Genomic DNA, 24,430 nt, shown 5'->3' with positions numbered 1-24,430 from the left:
ACATAGTAGATGCTTAGTAAATGTTACTACTTCCCCCCTCATCCCTGTTCAGTCTTTTCCTACATAAGGAGTGGAAAGGGGATCAGATCTGTGATTTGCTCAACTGTTTCTCTGTGTCCTAGATGCCACCATGTGCTCATAGCTTCAGCTGTCAGGTTGATTGATTTTTCAAAGCACTCTGGGTCTGCTCTGTATACTGACTTCAGTTTTGAGCAAGAATTGTTAATCAGGGGTCCATGAATAGTCTTGAGAAGGTCCATGGATCCTTTTCCCCCTCTAAATTGTATATAAATTTTTCATATGTATGGACACTTGGTGAGGATGAGGTAGTCTATCCTCAGATTGACAAAGGTGTTCATCTACCCAGAATGTTAAGAATTACACAGAAGGAAATTATTTACTAAGTATCTAAAGACTGGACTGTGGTGTAGTGCAGGAGCTATACAAGATGTTTTCTGTATATTATCAATATTTTACTCCTCAACGACATCCCTGCAAAACAGGTGCTTTAAACAAATTTTATTTAATTTTTTCTTTCTTTTCTTTTTTTTTTTTTTACAGAAGATGTTTTATCCCTGGTTAAAAGCTAAGGAAACTGAGGCATGGAGACATTAAGTTAGGAAGCAGTGGAGCTAAGGTTCTGTAGCATTGCCTGTTGGACAGCAAAGACCTTGTCTGAGCTGGGACTGGGGTTGGAAAGGTATCATTTGCAGATGTCTAGTGAAGTATGACAAGAATTAAGATCTTTGCCCTCTAGCAGCTGAGCAGGAAAGAAGTGGGAGAAGGTCATGTATAAAAATAAAGATAGGAAAAAAACTTTGCATAATAGAGGGAATTTGTGTTTTATCTTTTGGGGAGAGGGGAATCATTTAAAAGTTTTAGGGATTGGAGAAAATTCGAGTATATATTTAGGTTTGGGGTAAGGAGCCATTAGAAAGAGATTTTGTGTAGAAAAGAAGCTATGAGGTCCCTTCTGTGGAGGAGCTGGTGGGTCAGTGACCAAGAGCCCGGTGGAGAGATTCCTTTGGGCTGGAGAAGGTACTTTTTCCTTGGAAACCTGAGGGAAGGAAGTGGAAATGGACTCATAACTGTGAAGAAGAGAAGCAGAAAGCAAACAGACCCAATAGCCTTAACTTTAAGAGGGGGCTTCCTGCTGGAACAGAGAATTGAGAAAGTTTGGAGTACCATGAAGAATGAAAGATTTGGGGAGACCAGAAAGGATTTGCCAAGAAGTACTGGTGTGAATTATAAAGAGAGAGGCAGAGGTTGTTTTTGAACAGCAAGACGTTGTTCTTATTAGTATTCTCTTAATGCAAAAAAGATGATTTGAACCCAGTTGGTTGTAATTTTTGATTGTTGACTAATTTGGTGATAGAGCCTTAATTTTTTTCAATATGCCTTCTTAAACTTTTTTTTTTATTCATTTGAAGCTCTTTAATTAAAGGTTCCTCTGTTATATAATTGTATATGTGAGCAAGCAGATAATGGGAAGTTTTGGAGAACAGAGCTGGGGTGATGCATAAAGCCATATTCTTTTGTGCTTGGAGAGGAGGGTCAGAAGGACCCTTTTCATGGAAGCCTTTAGGAATGGAGAAGACTGTGACGCCATCCTGACTTTATCTAGCATTTTTGGCTTGGCACAGATTTGCTTTGAAGGCCTTTTCCTTCTGTGCTTGTGTTGGCTCTATTTTTCCTGTTCTGCATAGTCTATTACCCATTTTCACTGATAATCCCTAAATTGAATACTTTTCTATTTTCTTTCTCCTCCTGCAAATGCTCTTAAGTCTTCATGTCAGCGTATTTGAATTCTGATTATGATTCTCAGTTATCTGATTAAGGAGGTTTAATAAAACTAGAGAATAGAATATTGAATCAAAATAGCTGATTTTTTACGAAATTCAGGCATAATATATAATATTATGTTTCAGGTATATAACATAATGATTCAATATTTATATATATTGTCAATCACCACAGTAAGTTTAGTTAACATCCATCACCATACATGATTACAGTTTTTTAAAGCATCTGATTAATTCCAACTCTGTTACTTAAATATGCCCTTTAGCAAGTCATTCCACTTTTGAATCTATTTTCTTCATTTATAAAATTATAATAATGGCATTACATGTTGCGTATTCACTGTGTGCCAGGAACTATGCTGAAGGTTTTTTGTATGTTTTTTCACTAATTATAATAGTCCTGCAGAGGAGGTAGTGTTTTCCCAGTTTTAAAAGCAAGGAAACTGAGGCTTAGAGAAATTAAGTAATTTACATAGCATAAGGTACAGACACTGGATTTGAATGTCCAAATGTGTAAAGCTCCAAAGCCCTACACTACCTTTTATTTCTTCATCCTTTGATTTTTGTATAGTGTTTTACATTTACAGACTACTTCCACTTGTATAAGCTCACTTTATATATCTGCATTGTGTTTGTCCAAACGTGGAACATGATTGCGACTGAGGGATTTGTTCAAGGTCACAATCTAGCAAGTGACAGGTCTCAGGCCCCAAGCTAGTTGTCTTTGTCCTGTATTGTAGTGCATGCAAAATAATGGGAATACAGCACAGTGTACCATGTAAAATGTTAGGGGCTGCCCATGTCAGCACACTGTTCCTCATTGAAGATCCCGCATATGTAAGCACTCAGCACTCCTCAGCATTTTTGCATTCCTTGAACAGATGTTGATCAAGTCCATAAAAATCTCCTAGAAATGCATTGACTAGCCTATCTTGGGAGTGACTCAGAGGACGTAGTAACAATCGGTGACGGATGGTTCTCTGCTGGTCTTGGAGCCGAGTGTCAGTGCTGGTTTTATGTGAGTTTTAAGTCTGCCTGCCATAGGCTGTCTCTCTGTTTACCCTGTAGATCTGCCCATTTGTCTGGAGGTTTCTTGAGTAGGAAGGTCTAACTAATAATTATGCCTCAAATGGTGTCATAAGTCACTATTTCATTTAATCTTGAATCTTATCACTTAAGTAATGAAGAAACTTATGGAGATAGACACAAGAGCTTTGAGATTTCTGAAATCACATCTCTGTGGAGGATTGGGTGAGAGTCATGAGATACGAATTCCCAGCTGAATATAAAGAATTGTGTAAATATCCTTTATGTGACACTATGAAATAAAAATATGATCTTAATTATTAGGGGTAATATTTAAAGATATGCTATACTACAAATAAGTTTTGTTACATCCAGGAATGCAGTCCTATATTAATTAGACTTTCCGCATCATCTATCCATATATTGTATATTAATTAATGTTCATTAATTATAATGATTCCATATTTCTGGAAAGCAGACTTTTCATTAATAATGTACTGGTTTGCATAGTTACATTATTTTTAATATACAGTAATAAGTTATTCCTTCTCAACTCTGTCACTTTGGAAGGTGATTTGATTTTATTTGTTTTGGTGCATTTCTCCTCAAAAACTGAATTAAAGGACTCATCTTTTCACTTATAGGAAATGATGAATGTTCATGACCATTATCAGAGAATGAAACATGTAATTTCAGCTGACAAATCCAATCCGGAAAAGTCCCTCGACTTGATAAAAGACGATTTTTTTGACAATATCAAGAACATAGTTTTGGAGCATCAGCAGTGGCACAAAGACAGAAAGGTTTGTAGCTGTCTGATACGCCACCTTTGCATTTGCATCGTACATGACTGGCTGGACATGGGTGAGGGTGCTGAGAGGCAGCCTTGTTTAGTGGCTACCTCCTGTGAAATAAAGATCTGCAGGGCTTAATTTCCTTAGTTTTAGCTTTACCAGTTATTAGCTAGGTGATGTTATTTAATGTTTTATGTGTAATAATATTATATAATTATAATCGCAACTATATAATATATAGGTTAATATCCATTTAATATATATGTATACATTATGTAGTATACATAATTATAGGGAAATAAATAATCTTGGTGTACCATGGATTTAGTACAATCTTTATAATTTAGCATTCTCTGGAGATTGCACACAGACCATCTTTAATCCAAATCCTACACATAACTTTTTTTTTTCTTTACATAGCATTGTTCCTAATGTTTTAAAAACTTGAATTAATTACCAACATTTAAGTATTTGTGGTCTTAAGATTCCAGACATCTGACTTCTCTTAAAGGTGAGAGGTTTGGTTATACCGGTCCTGCTTTGCTGCATGGCAGCGGACAGCTAGACTTCAGGGTGGCTTCTCCCATTGTGACAGAGCGCATGCTCTCTTTACCAGTGCTCTACCTGCCTTGGTTTACCTGTTTACAAATCTCATCAATGCATATCTTCCATTTAGTTTTCTGACCCAAATGCTGATGCTAGAGCTGCCCATATTCCATGTTAGTCTTTTCAGCTAAAGAAACTTTACCTCTGAAGGCCAGCCTTGCTAAATTTCCCTTTGAAACCACTTCTCCATCTAATTTTACTAAATACTTCTAGGAAAAGGATAAAAGATAAAAACAAGTAATTTCTTATTACTTACTGTGTGTTTAATAATGTGTTAATGTTTTCACAAATGCTAGAAAGGCATTTTTACGTGTTATCTTTCATCATTATGTGTTATATATCAGATTTGTTGCTACTTTTGGCTTATATAAAGGATAATGGCTCAAAACTCAATTTTATAAAAGATGAACAAGGAAAGTGATGAGATAACAGCCTTGGGAAGAAGGAAATAATTTGCTTCCTCTATGGACATTTATTTTAATGTTTGACTACTTTAAGTGCTACAAATGGGTTGCACAGATGACCTGGGCACTTACGTAAACATCTTTTTTAGCACTCTTTTAATAACTCATTTTAATGATCATGACTAAGACCTTTGAAAACCTGAAGGAAAGGAGAATAAACCAATTCTCTCGCCACCACATAAATCTGCATATTATCTTTCATTAGTTAGGATTAATTTTTATTGATTTTGTAATTCTAATGAAACCTAACCATGATCTTAATATCTGGTGGTGAGCCGTGCTTCAATACTTGTGAAGTACTCTTTTAGTTTTTCAGTAATTAAGTAAGTGATTTCCATTGTTCTGAAAATAATTTTCAGTTAATTTTTAGTTGGTTTGAATTGTAAATATGTAAATATAACTTACTTTATCTTTTAGAAACCACCCTTAAAACTGAAAGTTAAAGGAGGAGAAGAAAAGAGTGAGAGAAATTCACAACAATCAGAGGTCAGAAAAATTCATTATATGATTGCTTACGAGGCAGAGGTTTGGTTAGCTTCTTTTCATTTTATGTGTGGCTGTGATTCTGTGTATTAACCATAACATCCTGTGGTCAATATTATAATATTAATACATACTTTAGAAAATTCTGTAACATGGGTTCTGTGAAGAGCTAGTCTGTTCTTTCCTGGAAATCTTGTGAAAGACCACATCAGGTATAGACTGGGCACGAGAATGTTCACCGTTTTCAGTGGGAAAGGGGACAGATGGTGGTGGAAGGTGCCCTCAGTCCTTACAGGGGCAGAGGAAGACTGCTGTAATGCTATGTCTTTTCTCCCTGCTTGTCAGTCTTTCGAGTAGTCTGCAGCTTAAGCTACTATTCACTGCTTTCTGCCTTCAAGGTTTTCATCCATCTTAGTGAATGAGGCAAAGAGCCATCTTTGGGCATAGGCAGATGAAGAGGGAGTGGCATAGTCACCAGGGCTCACGGCTTTCATTCTTATCCTTTTTAAATCTTGAATGAAAACAGTCAGTAGCCATGGGGTTGTTATCATGGCCCCTGTTAGAAAGTAATGGCATGTCTATGTGTCTTTACTTAATATGTGTCCAATAAATGTTAGTTTCTTTTACCCTAACCTTCTGTCTTGAATCTTATTTCTGGTAAAAAAAAATACTTAATTATTCGTAATTTTACTTAATGTTTGTGTGTTTTAACTTTTTCCCCTTCCGGTTTGTTTTTACTTCCAGAGATGTGAAAGGGCAGAATCATTAGCGAAAATAAAATCAAAGGCCTTTTCAGTTGTTGCTCAGGTACGTTATTTATTTAATAAGGTAATTTAGAAATTTACTTGATGCTCTTTTAATCACATTTTAATTTTTTCATCAGAGTAACACCTCTGCATAATTTAAAAAATCTAATAATACTATGTAGCTTATACAGTTCAGCAGTCCCGCTCCACCACTTCCTGCCCCTGGACTTTTGATCTCAAAAGGCAGCTATCTTCCCCTTTTTCTCTTTTAGTTATTTTTTCCTGGTATTTACCTGGAATTTTGATCCCATTGTTCTTTATTAATAGTCTTCCAGCTTCTAGTATTCCTAATTATGAAAGGTTTTAGAATTTTATCTTTATCCCCAGAGCTCTGGATTTTCATGATAATGTACCTTGGTGTAGGTCTTTTTTTCCACCAGTGCCCTGGGCTCTTATGATTGACGTCCTTTTGATCTGATAGCCTTCCGTTCTGATGGATTTTTCTATAAATGCTTCTCTGATCGAATTCTTTGCTGCAGTTTTGCTTTTTTTATTTTCTGGAACTTTTATTTTCTTCTTCTTTGTTTTTATCTATTTTCAGAGAGCTTTCTTTATCTTCTGAACTATTATAATGGATTTTTTAAATTTCTGCTGACATTTTTTCATTACTAAGATTTTTTTTCTTTTCTCTGAATCTGTTATTAATTAAAAAATGGATTTCTTCTTTTTTCACCCCCCGTGGTTCAATATGTTTATCTATTTGAGGATGTTAATTACAGTTTTTTGATGTTTCTTCCTTTTCCCCCAGAGTTCTTATTTTTGTTTATTCTGTTCTCTATCTTTCATTTTGGTGACTTTTTGCAAACGTTTGAAGATCTTGAGATCATATTTGCTGCTGCTGCTGCTAAGTTGCTTGAGTCGTGTCTGACTCTGTGCGACCCCACAGATGGCAGCCCACCAGGCTGTCTCGTCCCTGGGATTCTCCAGGCAAGAGCACTGGAGTGGGTTGCCATTTCCTTCTCCAATGCGTGAAAGTGAAAAGTGAAAGGGAAGTCGCTCAGTCGTGTCCGAGATACCCTGGTAGCTCAGTCAGTAAAGAAACTGCCTGCAGGTGCAGGAGACCTGGGTCCAATCCCTGGGTCAGGAAGATCCCCTGGAGAAGGAAATGGCAACCCACTCCAGTATTCTTGCCTGGAAAGCCCCATGGACAGAGGAGCCTGGTGGGTTACAGTCCAAGGGGTTGTATGAGTCGGACACAACTTAGTGCCTAAACCACCATATAGAGATACAGCCTTTTAGTCTCCATGTTTTTCTTAGATCTAGCCATTTTTATCAGAGAGCAAGCTGGGGGAGGAAAGTAGTAAATAAGCCCAGCTGGCAGTGTTTTGGGTGCCTACAGAGAATCCACTGACAAGCTCACCATTCATTCCTTCCAGAGACTTCATTCAACACCCCTGCTTCCAGTAAGAGGCTTTACCCCTTCCTTAGCTTTTCTAGTGCTGTCAAAAGCCTTCAGATGCTCTGGCTTAGCCTCTCCAGAGAGCTCACCTGTTTTGTACAGGAAGAGGTCAGTTGTTCAGCTTTGAGGCTGGAAAATGGGATACTATTCCTTCTGTAGATTTTTCACATATCTACACATTTTTTAATGACCCCAGTTCCTGATCTACTTGGACCAGCTTTCCTTGTTCACCTTTCTTCATTCTAAGTCAGCCATCACTTTTCTGCCTCCAGAATGTGTTGTTTTGTTTACAGCTATATTGTTTCCTATTATGTCCACTTTGTGAGTTCATTCATTTTTATTCCTCTCCTCCACTTTTAGTGGGGTTTCAGGAAGGAGCACTGATAAACTTATGTGCTTCATCTCATATTTTTTCCTGGGATTTTTTTATGAATCTGAAAGTGTCTTTACTTTGTGGGAAACTACTGTAATTCTCTGGTTGTTGAAATAAAAAGGAATAAATGAAAAAACTGGAAGTGACTATAGATTAGTTAAGTGTTATCAATTTGCTTTACTGCAGTTTTGAATGAAAGCATCAGGACAATAAATGAATTATTCCAAATTCTTTTAAACCAGAACTATTTCCATATTGCATAGGCAAGTTGTTGTTTAATTTCTTAAGATATTATGAAATACTTTTAAAATTATTAAATAATTAAATTATAATCCCCATAAATTTTTATAAGAATGTGTCATTGCATGGTTGTGGTTTTTTTTAATTATTGAGGTACAATTAACATGTAATGCAAGGTAGCTTTTAAACTGTTGATAATACATGTACCACATAGATGACATTGACTGAAAACTGTGTTAGTTAGAGCTCTGCTTAAACAAGGGAATTTATTGACTGATGTAACTAAAAAGTCCTAGGACTCTACCTCTATTTCTCATCTCTTATATTGCTTTCACTATCTTCAAGTGCTATTCATGACAACTCCAGCCTTCCCAGCTTTTGGTTCAGTGGAAAGGGAGAATTTTCCTTTCTAATAGTTAAACAGATTTCAAAAATTGAGTTACATCAGCTATGGCAGATCACACGCCCTTCCCCTGGTGGCCTTGGGGATGTGAGGCTTATTTTGACTAGATTGGGACCACATGACCATTTGGAGAGCCAGGCATAAAGTAGTTTCACTTGAAATACGTGGTGCTAACAAAGGAAAATAAAATGTTTTTAGAAGAAAAGGAGAATAGGTTGTTAGCTGGGAAAAATATACTTGTCCTTTTTACCTCCACTTCCAACCATGCATCTACAACCGTTTAACCCAATAAGGAAATTTTAACCCAGTTTGAATAGATGATGATGACAGCTGCAGGGACCTCTTCCTGTTATAAAGATAAACGGGTATATACACCTGTGACAAATACTAAGCAAGCAAGTATCCTGGTAAAGTACTTTATGACAAGTATTTCTGTAAATCTTTCCTCATCTTTGTCTATCTGTTTTGTCATTCCCTAAATGACCTGTTGTTCATTTGGCCAGTCATGTCAAACTCTTTGCAACCACATGTACTGTAGCACCTCAAGCTTCCCTGTCCCTCACCATCTCCTAGAGTTTGCCCAAGTTCATGTTCATTGCATCGGTGATGCCCTCCAGCCATCTCAACCTCTGATGCCCTCTTCTCCTTCTGCCCTCAATATTTCCCAGCATCAGGGACTTTTCCAGTGAGTCGTCTGTTCACATCAGATGACCAAAGGACTGGAGCTTCAGCTTCATCATCAGTCCTTCTGGTGAATATTCAGGGTTGATCTCCCTTAAGATTGACTGGTTTGATCTCCTTGCTGTCCAGGGGATTCTCAGGAGTCTTCTCCAGCACCACAGTTCAAAGACATCAATTCTTTGGTGTCCTGCCTTCTTTATGGTCCAGCTCTCACAACCATACATGACCACTGGGAAGACCACAGCCTTGACTGTATGGACCTTTGTTGGCAGAGTAATGTCTCTGCTTTTCAACACACTGTCTAGGTCTGCCATCACTTTCCTGCCAGGAAGCAATCGTCTTCTGATTTCGTGGCTGTAGTCACGGTCCGCAATGACTTTGGAACCCAAGAAGAGGGAGTCTGTCACTCCTTCCACTTTTTCCCCTTCTGTTTGCCATGCAGTAATGTTTTGCCATTCCCTAAATGACGTATTGTTGGATTCATTTTGTGATTCATTGTGATTAATTAGATTTCTAACTGTTTAGGCATCGAAGTCAAGAAGGCACCGTCAGGTCAAAGTTGACTTTTCTGATTCTGAATCCGGCCAAGTACAAACCAAAACAACTAGGAAAAGAAAAAACAAAGAAACGTTGAAACCAGCAGGAAAGAAAGTGTCTTCCAGAGACAGAGGTACCTTTTGAGAACCTTAAAAAGGGAGAATGGGTCTTACGTACTGTCTTCCCTCACCATGTTTTCTTGATTAAAAAGCATTAGATACTTGTTTAAGAACCTTGTGAGATTAATATTAGAAATAAATTGTCTTAGATTCTTGGAATCTTACAACTGAAAGGAACCCTAGAAGTCATAAAATTGGTCGTTTCATAGATGATAAAATTTAGGCCCATACAGATTAAATAACTTGTCCAAGTGATATGGTTAGTTATAGAATCAGTTTAGAATTATCCATATTATACTTCATTAGTAATTTTTGTGTGTGAATCAAACTTACATGTAGAATAAGTTATGATAAGTAGCACATTCTATAAACCATATTTTCCACTAGCTGTACTAACTAAGGTGTACCTGCTTTTCTTTTGAAATAGCTTATCTATAAAGTTAACTTTGCTGTTTTCTAAAAACATGAATTCATGTACTCAAGTAGTTTAATTTTTGAGCACTGCACAAATATATTCACCATACATAAAGCTGGAATCTGATTAGCAGGCTCAAGGGAAAAAAAAGTATTAGAAACATACTAAATATTTAGTACCTGATATAAGAAGCACACAGAAAGCCACTGCAGCAGTATATGAAGATATGTTAATAGCCTTTTCGGAGAAGGCGATGGCAACCCACTCCAGTACTCTTGCCTGGAAAATCCCATGGACGGAGGGGCCTGGTGGGCTGCAGTCCATGGGGTCACTAAGAGTCAGACACGACTGAGCGACTTCACTTTCACTTTTCACTTTCATGCATTGGAGAAGGAAATGGCAACCCACTCCAGTGTTCTTGCCTGGAGAATCCCAGGGACGAGGGAGCCTGGTGGGCTGCCGTCTCTGGGGTCGCACAGAGTTGGACACGACTGAAGCGACTTAGCATAATAGCCTTTTAGCATGTTTTTTTCCTATATTGAGATAGTAGAGGGAGAATTACAGTTTAGTACCTTTAATATAGTCCCGATATGATAAGTTCCATCAATTAATGCATGAAGTGCTTTGAGAATTCAGAGGCAGAGATACTACATTTGTTAAGGATAATTGAGAAATACTTCCGAAGGAGAATTTTTTTTTAGTTTTCTTTACAGGACTAGCATGTATTGTGAAGAAAGCTGTTAGGCCAGTCTCATAAGTATTAATGGAAAAATTCTAAGTTACATGTATCAAAAGAATCTCAGATACAGAACAGCTTTACTGTGTACATTCATTCTATGATGCAGGGATGGTGCAGTTAGGAATCTATGAATATGATTTGCTGTGTAAATAGGTTAAAGGGGAAAATGTGAATTCATTTTAATAGTTACCCAAGAAAACATTTGATTAAGTCTAGCATCCATCTTGATTTTAAAAAATAGTCTCTAGCTGTTGGGAGTCAACAGACTTTCTGTAAGGGGCCAGATAGTAAATATTTTAGAGCTAAGTGGAACTTTCATACATTTTTTGTGGGAATTCAGAATGGTAACTCCTAGATCTATACTCTGGAAGACTGTCAGTTTCTCATAAAGTTAAACATATACTGACCATGAAAAACTGTCAGTTTCTCATAAAGTTAAACATATACTGACCATATAACAGCAATCCCACTCCTTGATATTTATGCAAGAGAAATAAAAACTTACATTCACACAAAAATTTGTATATCTAAGTTTACTGCTGCTGCTGCTAAGTCGCTTCAGTCGTGTCCAACTCTGTGCGACTCCATAGACGGCAGCCCATCAGGCTCCGCCGTCCCTGGGATTCTCCAGGCAAGAACACTGGAGTGGGTTGCCATTTCCTTCTCCAATGCATGAAAGTGAAAAGTGAAAGTGAAGTCACTCAGTCGTGTCCGACTCCAAGCGACCCCATGGACTGCAGCCTACCAGGCTCCTCCATCCATGGGATTTTCCTGGCCTTCTCCGAAGTTTATAGCAGTTTCATTCAAATTACAAAAGATTGCAACCAGCCTAAATGTTTTCAGCTGGATATTATGTAAACAATTATGATATACCATACAGTTGAATACTATTCAGGAATAAAAGAACTATTGACACATCTAATAACACAGATAAATCTCAGTGTACTGTACTAGGTGAAAGAAGTGAGACACAAGAAAAGCTATATACAATATGGCTCCATTTATAAGATATTCTGGAAAAGGTGAATCTACAGGGACATAAAAACAATTGTTGATTCCTCGGAACTGGGGGTGGAGAGAACTGATGATTGCAAAAGGGCACGAAGGAAATTTTTGGTGTGATGATCTATTCTGTAGTTTGATTGCAGTGGTGCTTGCATGACTGCATTTATCTAAACTTCTAGATCTGTACTACCTTAAAAATGGTGAATTTTATTATGTATCAATTCAAATCAAAGCAGAGGACATGAGGTAAAGATGAATTCATTTGATTATACTTAAAAAATTAACTTTTGGTAGATTTGATTGCTTTTTGTAAGGTATCAGCAAAGATACTTAGTTTTAGAAGCCTGCACAGGCAGTTTTTATTAATAGTTGATCTTATTTCATTTAAGTGCAGCAGAGAGGTCAAGCTACTTTCTTAAATATCGGGAAAACAATTTTTTTTTTTTTGGAGAGAATGCTTCTTTATTTCAGAAAGACACATCAATTTTCAGATCAAAACAATTAGTTTCTTGGTTTTTCTTTCTCTCAATCAGCCTTCAAAGAGACCACACCAAAGGAAACTCCATTTTAGGCAAATTAAGCTTTAGGATGCATACCTAGTAGATCTCACTGAAACCTCACCAAAATAAAATTTAAAAACAGTTTTGTACATAAGCTATTCAAGATTTGTCCAGTACTAGCTGCTGGAAAGCACAGTGAGATGGCACCTTTATTAGAGACAGCAGCTTCAGACCCAGAAAAGTGGGAAGAGATAGTTAGATCAGTGGCAAAACATAATATTCTTTCCTTTCAGGAAAACAGTTTTTTTTATGCAGTTGAAGAGCAAAGAAGGAGCCAAATGCAAGCTGCTGCTGCTGCTAAGTCGCTTCAGTCGCGTCTGACTCTGTGCGATCCCATAGACGGCAGCCCACCAGGCTCCCCTGTCCCTGGGATTCTCCAGGCAAGAACACTGGAGTGGGTTGCCATTTCCTTCTCCAACGCATGAAAGTGAAAAGTGAAAGTGAAGTCGCTCAGTCGTATCCGACTCTTAGTGACCCCATGGACTGCAGCCTACCAGGCTCCTCGGTCCATGGGATTTTCCAGGCAAGAGTACTGGAGTCAGGTGCCGTTGCCTTCTCCGCAAATGCAAGCTAGGAAAGAAATTAAATGAAAGTTCCTTTTCATCTGAAACGTTTGACACATGTAATTTGTGAAAGATCACTTCCTTCACTAGTCATATTTTGTTTTACTTTATGTAGTTACCTAAAACATTTTCATAAACTCTGAAATTAACTTTTAAAGATGGCTGAGATTTGTTATTGAATTTACCTAGGTGTATTAGGGAGGATTTAACCCATCAGAAAGAAAGTACAGTAAAATGTGATCTGAATTAAGATCTTTAATTATAACTCAACTATTCCAGCTACTATTATAGCTTAGAAGGTATTGTAAATACTTTGAAGCAGAGGTAATTTGTTATTCTTCACCTTAATAAATATTCAAGTGCTTACTAAAAAGATTCTCTTTAATCAAAAAGTTCATTAAAGTAGAAAAGTATTTTTGATTTCTAGGGATTTGTCCAAGTGACAAAAACAGGACATTCATTACAGGATTATTTGAAATGGCAAAGATTGTTAACAACTCAAATGTATAACATTGAAAAATTGTGTACATGAAATTTTTGTCCATATAAAGGAATACTTTGCTGTTCCTAAAAAGCTGGAGAAAGTTTTCTGTATACTGACATGAAAATATGTCCAAAATATATTGATACATTGCTTAGTGAAAATGTTTTTTTACAGACAAGTATGATTCATTTCTTAATAAATACATATATAGACACAAAGCTACTATAATATAAAATAGATAAACAACAAGGTCCTGCTGTATAGCACGGGAAAGCATATTCAATATCTTATAATAAACTATAATAGAAAAGAACCTGAAAAAGAGTAATATGTGTAATCAAGTAATCAAGGCTTCCTTGATGGCTCAGATGGTAAAGAATCTGCCTGCAATGTAGGAGACTCGGGTTTGATCCCTGGGTCAGGGAGATCCCCTAGAAAAGAGAATGGCTACCTACTCCAGTATTCTTGTCTAGAGAATTCCATGGACACAGGAGCCTAACAGGCTGTGTAGTCCATGGGGTAGCAAAGAGTTGGACACGACTGAGCGACAACACTATACACACACACACATATATATACACACATATGTATGTATAAACTAAATCACTTTTTTGTACACTAGAAACTACATTGTAAGTGAACTATAATAAAAAAATATGTAGACAGAAGTTTTATATATATATATATCTTTGAAGAAACTAGATGCATATAACAGGTTAATTCTCAGGGATGGGATCATGGAAATTTCTAAGTCCATAAATTTCCATAATGTTTGACTTTTAGATGATAACCATGTTTAGTAATCAGGAAAAATCCAAAGATTAAAAAGCAAACAAATATAAAATAATTCCTTAGACTACGACAAGATTGACATGAAAAAAGGCAAGGTGGGTGGAAGTACAGGATACGAAGGTTCCATTTTATGTGGATTGTGACTGCTGTATTGAAGAGTTACTGTTAATATAGAAAGATATGTTGAGAATTGGATTGTGACCAGGCCTGAAGTGTGGAACCAAGAAATTTGGACTTCATTTAGTAGGCAGAAGGGAGTCTTGTGAGACTGCTGAGCAAGCAAGTGGTATGACCAGTTTTCTTTGAAGATCAGTCTGGCAGTAGTATGGTAGTTAGGTGGGAACAAACTGAAAATAGGAGCTCTAAGTAAAAGGCTGTTGAGGAGTAATGAGGATCTGGCCAGGTTGTAGGAATTAGACAAGCAGACTGACAATTAGGAGAGCCAGTGGCTATCTACAGGTAACCACATACAGAGGCTGGTGGAGAGAGATGAGACAGGGACGCTTACAGCCTCAGCAACTGGGGGAATGTTGGTGACTTTAACAGACTAAGGGTCACAGGATGAAGATTTCATTTGGGGGAAGAACTTGCCACAATCTGCCTTTCCAGGCTCAATTCTTGTAAAGGGTGTCTAATGCATAAATAAGTGCTCACGTATGTTGATTGGATTTACCCACTTTGTATTACTTAAGCTATACCTGTTCACCATTCCTAGAACATAACATGCAGGCTTCTGGAAGAACATCAGTTAATAGTAATGGTGATACATGATGGTGAAGATGATAACAACTGTTGCTTATGTAACACTCTTCCTTTTTAATTTTTTTAAAATTTTAATTAATTTTTTTTAACACCAAAAATATTTTATATTGGGGTATAGCCAAATTAACAGTGTTGTAATAGTTTCAGGTGAACCATGAGGGACTCAGCCGAACATGTACATGTATCCATTCTCCCCCAAACTCCACCTCCCATCCAGCCTGGCACATAAAATTGAGCAGAGTTCCATGTGCTATACAATAGGTTTTTGTTGGTTATCATTTTACATATAGCGGTGTAACACTTATTTTCTGCTGAACTTTTTTCCCACGTCCAAGGTCACCTAACTAATACTTAAAGCTGAGACTTGAGTGGCAGTCTGCTTGAATCGAAGCCTGAGTCCTTAACTCCATACTTCTTATCTCTCACATAATTGGAAATGTGGCTCTGGAGCTCAGATTAGACATGCACTTAAGTAATTGTCGTATTCTAGCTGCATGTCCTGTAATCATATGTGTTGAGATGGAGCAATAATCTGTGACTTATAATTGCATCCCATAATTGTGATGAGCTTGGAGCAGAGGAAAACTATCAACCTAACACCCCCTAGGAAGTTAGCTTTGTGGATAACTGAGGTTAATGATTTAAATGTCAAAATTTACTTTTTAAACAGTTAATTATTCTGGTTGATACCTTTCTAAAGCATACTACATGTATATGGTTCTTGTTTTCTACAATGTGCATTTATCATTTTTACATGTATTTTATGCTCTCCTATTTTCTTGAACAGTGTATCCTGAACATAATTTAGTATTCACTTTATGATTCAGGGTTTTCATCATGAGCATATTCTTTTTACTGGATTTTGTAATACAGTAATCCTATCAGATACCTCAAGTTGATCATTATACTATGGCTTCGGGACGCAGGACTGTCCTTGTTTTTCTGGCACATTTGTTGTGGTAGGTGTCTTTATGTTCTCAGTGTGCAAACATAGCAGTTTTTTGCCCTTTTGCTGCTTCTTTAACTAGTGGGTTTTAAGAAGCAGGTTGACCGTTCGTTTCAGTTTTATGTAAAATAATTAGGTTTTGGATAAAGGCCTGAGGAACGTATCGTGAGCTTTTATAGCTTTTATTTAATATGTTGACTCTGAGATAAACATCCTGAAGTTTTGTGTTTTCACTTCTTGGTTCCTAGCTGCATAACTGGATGAAGCATTTTATTTTGGTTTTAAGAGCTTTTGGAGAACATTGCCTTTCTTTTTTAAACTTATTCCTTTAATGTAGAAATGATATCTAAAATGTAGTTAATCATCATGTGACTAAATGAAGGTTTTCTTGCACAGCTGACAGTTTTAAACTCAGAAATTCTTCCCTTGACATTGTTGCATAGATTCCCTTAGGTTATAAATATGGGTTTGAAAAAATCATTAATAGTTGATATGGATGGACATGGCACAAGATTGTTAAGAGGAGTATTAGTAATTTGGGATAGATTGTACTGATTATAATCTTGGTTTGAATTGTGTTTAAAATGGAAGCTTTTTGCTAGTTAACTTCATTTAAACGCTGGGCTGGAAGAAGCACAAGTTGGAATCAAGATTGCCGGGAGAAATATCAGTAACCTCAGATATGCAGATGACACCACCCTTCTGGCAGAAAGTGAAGAGGAATTAAAAAGCCTCTTGATGAAAGTGAAAGTGGAGAGTGAAAATGTTGGCTTAAAGCTAACATTCAGAAAACAAAGATCATGGCATCTGGTCCCATCACTTCATGGGAAATAGATGGGGAAACAGTGGAAACAGTGTCAGACTTTATTTTTCTGGGCTCCAAAATCACTGCAGATGGTGATTGCAGCCATGAAATTAAAAGATGCTTACTCCTTGGAAGGAAAGTTATGACCAACCTAGATAGCATATTGAAAAGCAGAGACATTACTTTGCCAGCAAAGGTCCGTCTAGTCAAGGCTATGGTTTTTTCACTGGTCATGTATGGATGTAAGAGTTGGACTGTGAAGAAAGCTGAGCATCGAAGAATTGATGCTTTTGAACTGTGGTGTTGGAGAAGACTCTTGAGAGTCCCTTGGACTGCAAGGTGATCCAACCAGTCCATCCTAAAGGAGATCAGTCCTAGGTGTTCTTTGGAAGGACTGATGCTAAAGCTGAAACTCCAATACTTGGACCACCTCATGTGAAGAGTTGACTCATTGGAAAAGACTCTGATGCTGGGAGGGATTGGGGGCAGGAGGAGAAGGGGACAACAGAGGATGAGATGGCTGGATGGCATCACTGACTCAGTGGACATGAGTTTGAGTGAACTCTGGGAGTTGGTGATGGACAGGAAGGCCTGGCGTGCTGCGATTCATGGGGTCACAAAGAGTCGGACATGACTGAGCGACTGAACTGAACTGAGAGCAATCTCTTCATTCCATAAAATCTGCATTGCATTAAGATGCCCGCATATGTGTGTTCAGAGCAGAAAGCTTAAACTCATTTTCATTGAATTTGTTGCCTTCTGTACTGGCAGGTACTTAGTAACATATATACTCTGTGAAATACTGTGTTATAAAATACTTGAATCCATATTTGATTATTCGTGGTTAATTGAGGCCCTCCTCTCTGCCAGGCACTTTTCTAAGTGCTGGGGATACATCAACCTAAACAAACCAGAATCTGTCCTTGTGAAGTTTACATTCTAGTGGGAAGAGGCAGGCTATAAAGAGACAAATTACTACAGATAACAGGTGGAATAAGTGTTGTGGAGAAGAATCAGGAAGCATAAGAAATAAACAGTGACCGTGTCAAGGGATTGCCATGAACAGAAAATGATATGCTGAATGAGACCTGATACGACAATGGTATTTGATAATTTGATGAGGATATTTCTTCCGGCAATAGAAGGTTGCTATAGACGACCTCCAATCTTAACTGTGTTTCTGAAGTTTGTGCACATTTTCCTAGTCACTGTAATGTGATCTTACAATTGTTTGTTAAGTTAGTGAATAATGATCCTAAAGGAACAGATTTTGTGTGTGTGCTTGTGTATGTGAGAATTGCCTTATTTTCAGGTTGTTTTATTTAATAATGGTTCTTGGACAGCATTCTGGTGTTCAGCAACCGATATAGAATATTTGTCATTAAGTCCATATCAGTCTTAAAAACAAAAGACTGTTAACTTTAGAATTACATTTGTGATTAACTTGAAGTAACACATGATTATTCCATGGTGTCTGCAGATATAACTCATGCTGTGTGTGATAAGGATTGAATCCTGTATCAGTGTTTGGCTAATTTTGTTTCTTCCCTTTTCCTCTGTTTTCTTTAATGGAAGAATTAGAGGCTATTTTCAAAACATAGGTATAAATATATTAATACTTTAAAAAATGGTGTGATTTTAAAATGCATATTTCTGTTCACCATTACAATTTTAGCTTTTAAACACCTAATATGTGCTATTATAGTCTTGTCATAATTTGTGTAAAATTTTTCTCAAAGGTTAACATTCTTTGTTTTCATATAAAATTACTTGTTTAACTATTTCCAGGTGACATGCAGAATATACATATGGAAGATAAATCTTTAAATCTGAGTATGCCTGTGGTTACAGAAGAGGATGAAGAGAATGAAAGTTTTAGTGAAACAGGTACAGATGAAATTTTGTCAAACTCCTTGTAGAGCATCAAGGTTTAGAACCCAGAAGAGCATGACAACTGTGTGTTCCTGTGATGTTTTTATCTTTGGTACACTGGAGAATTTTACCATTAATCATACCATTAATCCTGACACTTAAAAGTAAGTGATAATACAGTAAATGGATGGATATGGAGTGGCAGCGGTCAGTGGTCAGTGAAGGAGAGGGAATACATCGTTATTAGTAAGTGAATATCTGTAATCATGAGGGTTTCTGAAATGTATTCCTAACAAAGGGCAAAGTTCACAAAGTGAGTTACTGGATATAACTTTTTAAAAAATACTTTATTGCTAAAAATTTCTCATTTCAAATTCTAGTAAATGTAAAATTTTCACCTATGAGATGATGATTGTAAAATGGCTATACCTTTTTGTGCTGCTGTGGTTTTCATAATTTATAATATTTATTAAACAATAGTTTAAATAACTATCTCTAATAATAATTACAGTAACATAGAGAATAAGTCATATTTAGCTGGCTAGGCTTGATATTTAGTAATCCATCAATGATAATGAATGTAATACATATCAAGAATCTGCCTAATGACTTTTCCATTTTGGTGCTGTATTCATTCAGCAAACATTTATTGAGTGCCTATTATGTTTGAAGTAGTTAGCGAGGTATGGGAATATAAAGATATATAGTACAAGAGTTTTAAGAACTGTTTTATTTTGATCACAGTGAATAGATCTGAGGAGAGTGAGTGGGTCATAGTGGGCCTAGGGTACTAATGAATCAGATCAGTCCAAGTTCCAAAGAACCTTATGGCTTAGTGTGAAAAAAAAAACGACCCAGTACATTATGGTAAAGAGACAGGGTGCTATGGGACCATACGGAAGACAAAGACAAGAGAATATTTGCTGCTTCAGAAGTCTGAGTGCTTCTGTGATTTGCTTGTGTCAGCGTAAAACAGTTCTTTATAATCCTATATAGTCCTGTATAGTTTCAGACTATAGTTGCTTTCTAGTTTTGTCGCAAGTAAACAAACACGTGTACACTTTTATGGCTACCTGGCAAGTCACATTCTAAACTCTATCAGAGTGCGAGTTTTTAAAATTTGGTTTTTATTAAATACATAAGCATATAATTTAATACTTAACAATTTTATCATACTGATTATAAGAAATGATGGACTTCTGACATTGACTCCCATTTCTTATTCCCTGAGACAACCACTTTTAACTCTTTCGTAATTATTTTGGCATTGACCTCCATGTTTCTAAATAGCATGTTTATATTGTCACTTATTCATATTTCAGTTCTATGAATTATCTGTTGACTTTGCACACTGAGGAGGATGAGGATTTAGTTTTTGTTAATGTAACAGGTGCACAACATAATGGATATTTCTGTGCACTACAAAGTGGTCACCATGAGAGAGAGAGATACATGTGACAGGTTAGCTCTGTCACCATACAAAGATGGTACAGTATAATAATTTTATATATTCTTCACCTCCCAACCCAAACACATACTTCCTATCCCCCATCCTCCAAGTATAGTCATTATTTTAGTTACGTGAGTATTCAGCATTTATGAAACATTATTAGCAGTAGGGCCATCTAACATAATCTGTGATTCTCCCTTAATCTGAGCATTTATTGTTGGCCTTAGAGAGTTAATAACTTTTTTGCCTTATTAATTTGTTTCTTTATGTACTTATCACTAGTTTATCTTCAGACTATTGCTCAATGTATAAGCCTTCCCCTTGAAACACTTGAGCACATTAGGCATTTTATCATTGTCATCTTTTTAAGGAGGTCTCCACCGGGTCTCAGACTTGCTTTATGTACTCTTGGCCTGATGCTGCTGCCTTCCAGGAATCTGTTTTCTTTTTCTTCTTAATTTTGTCTCTGTCTTTTCTCATTCCTTTTTCTGTCATCTTCTTTTAGTTTTCATTGATGGGGAATATTTCTTTCTTCTGTGTCTTCCATAATTTTCATGTTTTGTATCTTCTGTTATTTGCTTTGTTTTTAATAATCAGTGACTTTAGGCTCTCGACTGTTTCTAGATGGAGACTTAACTTGGGTATTGGTCATGGAATGTGCCATGGTAGCCAAAAAGATGCTACCTTTTTGGTATGGTGCTAGTGTTTTGGGCCAGTGCTAACAGAAAGTGACTATGTCAGGTGGAAAGCAGTTGACATCTCAGTCACTTTCTGTTAGCGCTGGCCCAGATACTGTTCCGATCTGGCATGCTGGGCCTATACTAACTATAGGGAGGGCATACCCATAGGAAACGACCTCCATGTAGCTTATTATCAAGTAGCATTTAGGATGATTGGGATCTACATTAGTAAGTCTACAACTGCAATGTCATTTTGAAGGGAAAAACTCATGTATATGTCAGGTTTAAGATGTCTTGTATCATTGTTGTGAAGGTGTTCTTACTGTTATACCAACCTATTTAGTTTAATGTGTGTTATCAATTAAGTATTCTTTTTTAGATCTGACAGACGCCTTAATTTTTTGTCTTTAGAGTTCACAGCACCCAAGAGGAGAAGAAAACAGAGAACAAAAAGCTAGGCTTCCCATTCCAATATCCTTGGACTTTCCTGGTGGCTCAGCTGGTAAAGAATCCACCTGCAAAGTGGGAGATCTGGGGTCGATCCCTGGGTTGGGAAGATGCTCTGGAGAAGGGAAAGGCTGCCTACTCTAGTATTCTGGCCTGGAGAATTCCATGGACTGTATAGTCATGGGGTCGCAAAGAATCAGACACGACTGAGCGACTTTGACCTACTCACTTACTCACATGTAAATGATTAGTTATTTTATATCTACAGTTTGATAACAGATTTGTTTATGATGTATATTAACTATTTTATATATTATGTTGTAAAGTGCTCTAAAGTTTTTGCCTATTTGCTTTATTTTTGAATATTTGAGACAATATAGTCAGCTTATATGATTGATAATTTAGGAAGCTCAGTTTCTACTTCTATAATTGATTAAGTATCCTTTGATGCTTGTTTTAAAGCTCCCTTTGGCCTAACATGTCAGTATGTATACATGCATGTTTGTGTATGTGTACATATATCTATGTATGTGTCCATTTATGCATATAATGTGATTAGTCAACACACTGGGTACAACATTTAAATACTGATTATTTCTAGTAAAACCTTTAAGAGTGGTAATATATATTTCAGAACATGTCTGTGGCACAGAAAGTTGGTACTCGAAAAAAAAATTCTGTAGCTTCGTGAATGTGCCTCTCTGTTAATTTCTCATTTGAGAGATTTAGATGGAGATTGCTTCAGCCACACTGTTTGAATTGCTGCCAGTAGCAGACCACCTCCACATCATGTGGCTGGCTCAGCCTGTCTTAAAGTTGATTATACTCCAGGTTGTTTTCCCATGTGGTATGTTCAGGAATTCTGCAAATGCCCTGTGAGTGAAAATAACTAATGCTAGCCCAGATAAAAATTTCATTTATTAGAATCTGTGCTATAATGTTAGCTGTGAAACAGAATTGTTTCCCTTGGCTGATTTCAGATTTTTCTGATAATTGATGGACAGTTTCTCTGATGTGTTTACTGGACAGAGCTTCTAGGGTTTAAATATTCTAGCATTGGGGCATGCAGAGATGTGGATCCATTACCTGGTGACTTATATACCAGGTTATTTGCTAAGCTCTTTCTGATCGTTAAACTTTACAAACATTGTATAACCAAAACAGTGAGTTTCCCTGTTATTTTTTCACTACAGTACTTTTAAAAGGTATCATTTCATTTGTACGATTAAAAAACTGTTATCTGTGGATGATAAACGCCTTGCCCACATTCACGAAGTTAGTGATGCACCTAGGATACACACACAGGGCTCTGGCTTATAATTTCAGAGTCAGTTTTATATAAGCCAACACAAGTGGAAATCCAGATGGACTGAAAGCAGTAAAACCCCACTTCAGATGGCGTAAACGGTAAGGAAAGTTTATTTGAAACCAGTTGAGCTTCAGTGTCGGTGGCTCTGGGTTATGTAGGGTCTCATTGCCATGATGGCTTCATTTACCCAGGTGTGGATCTTTAGGGAAAGCTTTATATCAGTGTAGAGAACTGTTTACCCTCCAGCTGAGGGGCAACCTTGCAAAGCAAGCCTTTTTAGGGCAGTAGTCTCAGGCCTGCTCTGTTACCTCTAATGCATAGTTCATTTCATTTTTCACTATTTCAAACAATGCTGCATTGATCTTTGTGTGTGTATCTTGACTCACTTACATTGGTGTTTCTGCTGGATCAATCTGATCTACACATGAATTTGTTGAACACTGTGTATATATAAAATTTTGGTAATTATGCCAAATTGAACTGTAAAAAGCCTGCTAATTTACATTCCTGCTGCTGCTGCTGCTGCTGCTGCTAAGTCGCTTCAGTCGTGTCCGACTCTGCGACCCCAGAGACAGCAGCCCACCCGTCCCTGTGATTCTTCAGGCAAGAACACTGGAGTGGGTTGCCATTTCCTTCTCCAATGCATGAAATTGAAAAGTGAAAGTGAAGTCGTGCAGTCGTGTCCGACTCTTAGCGACCCCATGGACTGCAGCCTACCAGGCTCCTCCGTCCATGGGATTTTCCAGGCAGGAGTACTGGAGTGGGGTGCCATTGCCTTCTCCACATTCCTACTAACAGTATTTGCTAAGGACCCTTGGACTTCCCTGGTGGCTCAGATGGTAAAAAATCTGCCTGCAGTACAGGAGACCTGGGTTCAGTCACTGGGTTGCGAAGATTACCCTGGAGAAGGGAGTGGCTACCCACGCCAGTATTCTTGCCTGGAGAATTCCATGGATAGAGGAGCCTGGCAAACTAGTCCATGAATTTGCAAAGAGTCAGACATGACTGAATGACTAACACTTTCACCATTACGTTATCAGTCTTTGTCAATTGAATACAGCAGAATCTTAAGAGCAGAAAATGTAGAAGGATAAAAAGCAACAAAATTGGAGTACAGAGTACATCATGTGAAATGCTGGGCTGAATAAAGCACAAGCTAGAATCAAGATTGCTGGAAGAAATACCAATAACCTCAGAAATGCAGATGACACCACCCTTATGGTAGAAAGGGAAGAGGAACTAAAGAGCCTCTTGATAAAAATGAGAGAGGAGAGTGAAAAAGCTGGCTTCAAACTTAACGTTCAAAAAACGAAGACCATGACATCCAGTTCTATGACTTAATGGCAAATAGATGGGGAAACAATGGAAGTAGTGACAGACTTCATTTTCTTAGGCTCCAAAATCATTGTGGATGGTGACTGTCACCATGAAATTAAAAGCTGCTTGCTTCCTGGAAGAAAGGCTATGACAAACCTAAACAGTGTAATTCAAAAGCAGAGACATCACTTTGTCGACCAAAGTCCATATAGTCAAAGCTATGGTTTTTCCAGTAGTCATATACGGATATGAGAGTTGGACCATAAAGAAGGCTGAGCGCCAAATAATTCATTCTTTTCAACTATGGGGCAGAGAAGACTCTTGAGAGTCCCCTGGACAGCAAGGAGATCAAACCAGTCAATCCTAAAGGAAATCAACCCTGCCAGAATATTCATTGGAAGGACTGATGCTGAAGCTCCAATTCTTTGGCCACCAGATGCAAAGAGCCAACTCATTGGAAAAGACCCTGATGCTGGGAAAGATTGAGGGCAGGAGGAGAAGTGGGCATCAGAGGATGAGGTGGTTGGATGGCATCACCAACTCAATGGACA

At 37.4% G+C, this 24,430-nt stretch overlaps 1 protein-coding gene across 2 annotated transcripts in view; it reads left to right on the top strand.

Annotated features, from left to right (window-relative positions):
* Nucleotides 1-22,414, top strand: part of SNAPC1 (small nuclear RNA activating complex, polypeptide 1, 43kDa) — a 29,947-nt gene extending 7,533 nt beyond the window's left edge. Inside the window, exons 5-10 of one of the 2 annotated variants that reach the window (XM_010847643.1) lie at nt 3,473-3,631; nt 5,110-5,178; nt 5,920-5,982; nt 9,603-9,747; nt 18,593-18,691; nt 21,218-22,414. In XM_010847643.1, the coding sequence (XP_010845945.1) occupies nt 3,473-3,631; nt 5,110-5,178; nt 5,920-5,982; nt 9,603-9,747; nt 18,593-18,691; nt 21,218-21,264 (582 nt within the window). In that variant the 3' untranslated portion in view covers nt 21,265-22,414. Of the gene's footprint in view, nt 1-3,472; nt 3,632-5,109; nt 5,179-5,919; nt 5,983-9,602; nt 9,748-12,685; nt 12,742-18,592; nt 18,692-21,217 lie in introns of those variants that run through there. The other variant, XM_010847644.1, reaches the window with a different exon arrangement.
* The last annotated feature ends 2,016 nt before the right edge of the window (nt 22,415-24,430 follow it).

The sequence above is a fragment of the Bison bison genome, unplaced genomic scaffold (assembly GCF_000754665.1).
Source record: "Bison bison bison isolate TAMUID 2011002044 unplaced genomic scaffold, Bison_UMD1.0 scf7180017864254, whole genome shotgun sequence".
NCBI lineage: Eukaryota > Metazoa > Chordata > Mammalia > Artiodactyla > Bovidae > Bison > Bison bison.
Note: the sequence above shows the minus strand (reverse complement) of the source record. Positions and strands in the feature narration are given on the sequence as shown.